At 38.8% G+C, this 7,564-nt stretch overlaps 1 protein-coding gene across 1 annotated transcript in view; it reads right to left on the bottom strand.

Annotated features, from left to right (window-relative positions):
- PSMA8 (proteasome 20S subunit alpha 8) overlaps positions 1 to 2,588 on the bottom strand; it is a 41,471-nt gene extending 38,883 nt beyond the window's left edge. The window contains exon 1 of the mRNA XM_032309655.1: positions 2,214 to 2,588. Coding sequence (XP_032165546.1) covers positions 2,214 to 2,588 — 375 coding nt within the window. The remainder of the gene's footprint in view (positions 1 to 2,213) is intronic.
- Between the last annotated feature and the right edge of the window lie 4,976 nt (positions 2,589 to 7,564).

The following is a 7,564-nucleotide window of genomic DNA, read 5'->3' on the forward strand; positions in this document are numbered from 1 at the left end:
CTCTTGCCTCACTTCATGCTATAAGATAATCACCAAGAAGGAAGTAGAACCCAAGCCTCTAATTGTATACTTCGTGTATTACTATAAGTAACTTATAGTTACTTATAACTTCTTGTATTACTAAATAATATTGCATCCACACACTAGTCAAAACTGGTTATTTGCAATTCGTCATAACAAATGTTGCTTATAGGCAGAATATTTTGTAACATATTTTAATAAACAAGTGCCATTATAAACTTTACCCCACATAAAAGGTCATAGCACCCTCAAGGAAACACAATGAACAACTCCATACAAAGATGCAAATTATAATTTCAGAAACCTGAGACAAAAACTGTCTGATCCTTCCAATGTATCTTTAAAAATGCCCACTATAGGTATTTTTATATCCATACCCTTTACAGCTCATTACAAAGGAACTATCAATCAGTTCTATAGCATTCTTAAAACATTTTAAATGAGCCAGTGTGGCTTCTTATTATACCCCAGTCTTCTCCCATTACTTTCTTTATTTTAGGCTCTAAAACTTGGGCATTATCTTCTAACCATATGCTTCATGCCTTGCTGGGGATTATATAACTTTTTGTTTTTATCAAAATGGTACCCTTTTGGTTTAAGCTACATCAGGATTTTCTTAAATTTACAATTCTAAAAAAAAATTACTTATAAAACAGAAGCAAAACTAGAGGGCCCAATTAAATAGAAAAATAGTTTAAAAATGATAAGATTCTTTCCAGTGTTATTTTTTTTTACCACTTTACATTCGATAGATTTATAATAAAAGTGAATTATTTCCTTCCATAATTAAGTTGGTATGGAAAGTGAGGAAAATAGAGACACTGCTAGACTCAGAAACGCACGGTGTATTCTCATACCTCGTGTTTCAATTTCCAAAATACACAACAAACATGCTCATGAAATTCGAGAGATTTAAAAAATTTGTATCCTTCAGGGATGCCTGGGTGGCTCTGTCAGTTAAGCATCTGTCTTCTGCTCAGGTCATGATCTCCGGGTCCTGGGATCAGGTCCCTGCATCTGGCTCCCTGCTCAGTGGAGAGGCTGCTCTCCCTCTGGCTGCTGCTCCCTCTGCTTGTGTGCTCATGCTCTCTCTCTCTCTCTCTGACAAATAAATAAAACCTAAAAAAAGTTGTATCCTTCTGAATTCATAAGTTAGGATTTAGAAGATATGGGGTAATAGATCCTTGGTCACTATGGCAATTTTGTCCTTTTTAATTTTTATAAGTCATCATGATTTTTTAAAAAAGATTTTATTTATTTATTTGACAGACAGAGATCACAAGGGGGGGGGAGCAGGCTCCCCGCGGAGCAGAGAGCCCGATGTGGGGCTTGATCCCAGGACCTGGAGATCATGACCTGAGCTGAAGGCAGAGGCTTAACCCACTGAGCCACTCAGGCGCCCCTAAATCACCATGATTATTAAATGTAATTAAAACTTGTCAGGAGTATTACTGCTACCTTGAATATTTAAGTTTTCAGAAATATGGATACTTAAATGTAAAATATGGTACAATCTCTCAAAGAATTCCAGCATTATTTGAACAACAAAGAAAAAAAAATGTGGCAAAAGGACACAGATTCTTGGGGCTTAGAGCCTCTAAAAGGCTGCCAAATATGTGGTTGAAAATCTTAGGACAATTACTTTCAACAGGAGGAAATGTGTGATAACCGGCTTAGCGTTTTTGACCATTTCTTCGCCAATAGATTCAATTTTACATTGATTTGTCCCTATTTCAGGAGGCAGGCATGGCCTATTTTTAATGTAATTACCATTAAACAACAGTATCCACATGAAGGAACTGTTACTTTTCCAAGCATCTGTGGATTCCCGAGGAAGCCGATCATGTGCATCCAGAAAGACGGTTACTAAGCGGATGAAGTTTTTTCTTCCCTTATTGTTAGACACAGCATTAATAATCTCTTCTAAAATCAAGGCTTCCACTCACACCCTAGTTCTGTGTCTGTAGCTATGGTTTTTCGAAAGCAGCTGCACACCTACGAAATCTACCAATTTTTCAGAATTGGCGTATTTCTAATTTCAGAAAGGGCATCTCTCTCGATAAAAATTAGGAATCGATTCTCACAAGTGGCAGACTCTCCTTTTCTGACCCCCCTCCATCAGGACCTTGGGCTGGGGCAGCGGGGTGAGGAAGGCACGGCCGGGAGCAATGGTGGAGAAACTGATCGCTCACCGCGGTGGATCCTTTCTTCACTGCTTCCTGGGCATATTCCACTTGGAAAAGGTGTCCATCTGGGGAGAAGACAGTGATTGCCCGGTCATACCGAGATGCCATGGCACAGGCCGACGCCAATTCCTGCGGCGCCAACGACGCTACCTCTGGAGAAACGCGTGAAGAGTCTCGCCGGCTGCCACGTGCCACCCGGAAGTGCTTGCCCAGAGCCTCGCGATGCCTCCCGGAAGTGCTCGTGCTCATACCGCGAGATGCCCTCTGGCAGTCCTGGCGTCCACCCCCCCCCCCCCCCCCCACGATGCCGCTGAAAAGTCTATGTTCAGCCTGCCTGGGCATGGCTGTGCTTGTGAGATGGCAGAGTTCCTCTGCTACCATTAGTGCTTAGTGCACACTTCCCAGTTCTCCCACTACAGTGTTGCCCTTGGGATGGTGTCAAATCACTCCGGTTTTAAAAATGACACTCAAGGCTAGGGCTTCACGGAGAGAAATTTGAAGATATTTCGGTTTTCGCAAGCCGTCAGAGCACGAGTGGTAAGTTAAATTTCAACCTCTTCACTTTAGCTCCAAATTGCAAATTTTCATTTCGCTCTCTCACATATCTTACGTCGTTTTAAGTCAAGGAAATAAGTAATTTTCAAAATGGTGGTTTTTTTTTTTTTCATTTTCTGCCTTGTGAAAGAGAAAATTTTTATTTTCTGCTAATGACAGGAATTAAGATGATACTAATTTAATCAAATACATTTTTTAAAAAGCCCAACTTAGCCGTGTGGCTTTGGGTAGGTATATTTCATTTCCCTAAAACCTACTTTCCTGACCTATAAAAGGAGGATAAAAATCTGACTTCACAAGGTTGTTGTAAAAAGCAAATGAAATAACCTATGGAAGCATTACTTATCACAGATAAGCACCTGAAAAATGTTGACTCTTGTTATTAATCATTGAGCTAACTAAAACGTTTATTCTGTAAGAGAGAAATTAGGAAGAATAAAAATGTAGGATGAGCCCACTTAAATGTTTTTTAAATGTATCTGCAAACATATTTCTTTAAATCTATAGAGAAAAGAGTGAGAGGGCATACATCAAGTTGACACGAGTGGTTTTCTTTGCAGGAGTCCAAGGATTGGAAAGAGAAGGAGGAGACATGGTAAGGAGAGAGAAGTTACTGTATTAAACTTTATATTTGTATTTTAAAATTTTTACAGTAAGCATAGTTTATCTTTATACTTTATTAAAACAGTATAATGTCACAGTTTAATGCCCAGAGACTTCCTGCAATGGCAGTCTTGATGGTTTGATCCAGATCTCCTATTGAGAACAACTAAAAATACTGGACAAAAAATTTTTTTAAAAAATATATATTCTGACTCCAAATAGCTAACAGGGAATGAGGAGTTGTGGTGTCAAGATTCAGAAGAGAGAGGACACACTCAGAGGTAAGCCAAAGATTGCAAATACCCTTGGGGTATTGTAATGCCTAGGTGAGTAGTGAAGCAGACCCCTTTTTTTTTTTTTTTTAGATTTTATTTATTTGACAGAGATCACAAGTAGGCAGAGAGGCAGGCAGAGAGAGACAGGAGGAAGCAGGCTCCCCACCGAGCAGAGAGCCCGATGTGGGGCTCGATCCCAGGGCCCTAAGATCATGACCTGAGCCAAAGGCAGAGGCCTAACCCACTGAGCCACCCAGGTGCCCGGTGAAGCAGACTTTTGATAGACAAAAACTGGATTTCAAAGCGGCATAGTGGGTCATGGTAAGGTGACCTAGGCTTTGATTTGGGACCCAAAGGACCATAACCCAGAAGGAAGAGTAAACCAAACACACACCTCTTCTTACAAGGACTAACCAAGTTTTGCATCATCTCTGTTAAAGACCGGAATAAAGTGGTTGATGACAAGAACAAAGGAAAGAGAAAGGTAGCTAAAATTAAATCTCCTTACAACTTGCAGCCCACTGCAGACTGGAATGTCTCATGCTCTAAGACATGCAGAGCATGACATTCCTCAGGGAACTCATGGCTGCTTTAATGTTGTTGTTTTATTAGAGACTGAAAGTGACCTTATCTTAACAATAGCTAGCCCTCCCAGGTCCTGGAGACCTTGCTTTCAACATGCACATAATCCGTAGAGACTTAGGTTACCCATAACCCCCACTAACTAAAGAGTATATAATCAGTCACTCCTCACAATCCCAGTGCAGCTCCTTCTGCCCATGGGTCCAGTCCCCATGCTATAATAAAAGCACCCTTTGCATCAAAAATGCCTCAAGAATTCTTTCTTGACCATTCAATTGGCAGTTGCACATCAGTAGTGTTTCTCAAACTGTGGTCCACAGGTCTTTGGAATTATCCAAAACCTTTCAAGGGATTCACAACATCAAAACTATAGTGATAATATTAAAATGGTATTTGTCCTTTCATTGTATGAATATTTACATTTGTAGTGCAAAAGAAATGGGTAAAATTGCTGGAGCTTTAGTATGAATCAAGGCAGTAGCACCAATCTGTACTAATACACTGTATTCTTTACCACTAAACACTCATTTAAAAAAATGCCAACTTCATTGAAGAATGTCATTGAGTAAGCAGTAAATTATTAATTTATCAAATCTTGACTCATGAATACTTATGTTTTTAAATCTAGAATGGAAAGTATACATAAGGCACTTCTGCTACCTTCAAAGTAAAGTGGTTAGCTTGAGAAAAAGCACTTTTGTAAATCTTTGAGTTGCTAGCTGAACCAGCCCCCATTCTTTTTTTTTTTTTTTTAAGATTTTATTTATTTATTTGACAGAGAGAGATCACAAGTAGGCAGAGAGGCAGGCAGGGGTGGGGGGGTGGGGGGGAAGCAGGCACCCTGTTGAGCAGAGAGACCGATGTGGGGCTTGATCCCAGGACCCTGAGATCATGACCTGAGCCAAAGGCAGAGTCTTTAACTCACTGAGCCACCCATGCACCCCAGTCCCCATTCTCATGGAATATCATTTATATCTAAAAGAGTGAGTGACATATTGTGGTCATTTAGGGTTAGGTATTTGGACATTTCTGAAAATGAACAAAGCTAGCCTGTCACTTCAAGAAAAACAAGAGACAATATATATTTCCAAAGATAAAATTCAAGCTTTTGTGGGGCCTGGGTGGCTCAGTCAGTTAAGTGCTTGCCTCAAGTCATAGGATCCTAGGATTGGACCCCGAGTTGGGCTCCTGCTTCTCCCTCTCCCTCTGCCTCTCCTCACTTGTGTTCTCTCTCTCCCAGTTTCAAATAAATAAATAAATCTTTAAATAAAATTCAAGCTTTTATTTTTTAATTTAAAAAAAAATATTTCATTCATTTATTTGACAGAGAGAGAGAGATAGAGAGAGAGATAGATAGATTACAAGTAGGCAGAGAGGCAGGAAGAGAAAGAGGGGGAAACAGGCTCCCCGTCAAGCAGAGAGCCCAATGCAGGGCTCGATCCCAGGACCCTGAGATCATGACCTGAGCCTAAGGCAGACGCTTAACCCACTGAGCCACAGGTGCCCAAAATTCAAGCTTTTAAAACAAAAATTAGAATTTTGAAAAACTTGTATCCATCACCGTGAACTTGACAAATTTCTCTGTAATAATTGACTTTACTGATGAGATTGGTGCCCATATTAAAATGTGATTTTTTAATATAGTACCACATTTGGAAAATATGCATAACTCAGTGAGCCAGGGTTTTCTAGTGACCAAAACATAAATCATGCACAATCATGCATAAATAAGAAATACATTTAAATTCCTACACAGACTAGCAGATTTTAATGTAAAAGAGTACTAAAAGTTCATTGATGCGATTTATTTATTTATTTATTTATTTGACAGAGAGAGATCACAAGTAGGCAGAGAGGCAAGCAGAGAGAGAGAGAGGAGGAAGCAGGCTCCCTGCTGAGCAGAGAGCCCGATGTGGGACTCGATCCCAGGACCCTGAGATCATGACCTGAGCCGAAGGCAGCGGCTTAACCCACTGAGCCACCCAGGCACCCCATTGATGCGATTTTAGATGACAAATTTTAACTAAGAAACTACCACCTTTTGAATGTTAGTCTAGTAACAAAGATCCAGTGATTGAAATCACTGTAATTTATCTAAGTGATCTAAAAAGGCTATAAAAATACTTTATTTTCCAATATAAACCTTTGTGAGGTTGTTTTCCTCCTATATTTCAACCTAAATAACACATTGCAACAGTTGGAATATAGAAGCAGAGCTAAGAATCCAGCTGTATTCTATTAAGCTGGATATTAAAAAAGAGATTTATAATTTCATTCTTCTCACTAATGTTTTAAATTTTGGAAAATACAGATTTTTCATTTATTTATTTATTTACTGAAAAGATTTATTTATTTGAGAGAGAGAGAGAGCAAGGGGTAGGTGAAGGACACAGGGAAAGGGAGAGAGAATCTTAAGCAAACTCTCCACTGTGCACAGAGCCTGATGCAGGGCTCGATGCCACAACCCTGAGATCATGACCTGAGCCTAAACCAAGAGTCCAGTGCTTAACTGACTGAGCCACCCAGGCATCCCAGAAAATATAGGTGTTTTAATAGAAACATATGAAATGTGCAAATATAAATGGGTTTAACTTTTAATGAATTAATAATAAACTTTTAATTTCTAATATGGTAAATATTGATAGGTATAACCCACAAAAACGAAAGCTCTTTAGGGTCCTCAATAATTTTTTTTTCTTTAATAATTTTTAAGAGGGTATTTCTAAGGCTAGAAGTGGGAAGCACTAGAATAAAGCATTGCTTGTACTCCTAGAGTATTAGTTGCCTGCCAGAAGCAACAGTAAATTCTCTGTAGAGGAAGATAACATCATGCAGAACCTCAAAGTGTTGCAGTTTCTCATATGCACTATCCTGTGCTCTATTAAAAGTAACCCTGCACACACAAAAAAATGGTGTGACCAAAGGAGAAGAGTAACAATGGGCATTAGAAACAGACATCCAGATAAGATGTCTGTTAATAAGATCCAGATAAGAAGTTATCAAATATAGATTTTTAAAACAAATATGATGCTTATATGCAGGTGATTAAAAACAAGATCAAGATTTTTAGCAGAGACTACAGCTGTTAATGAAGCATGTGTGGAAACTATAGAAATGAATACTATATTAACTGAGATTGAGGACTTAAAATCAGATTTAGTTGACTTAAAATTGGACTTAAGTCAATAATTGGACTTAAAATCAGTCATAGTTAAAGAGAGGAGTGGGGTATTAGAGGATAATTAAAAAAATATATATAAAATTTCCACATCAAAGCAGAGAGAGATAAGAGGATAGAAAACACTGAAAAAGAATCTAAAACATAGTAGGTGTGTTGAAAAA

This window comes from Mustela erminea, chromosome 13 (genome assembly GCF_009829155.1).
Source record: "Mustela erminea isolate mMusErm1 chromosome 13, mMusErm1.Pri, whole genome shotgun sequence".
Lineage (NCBI taxonomy): Eukaryota > Metazoa > Chordata > Mammalia > Carnivora > Mustelidae > Mustela > Mustela erminea.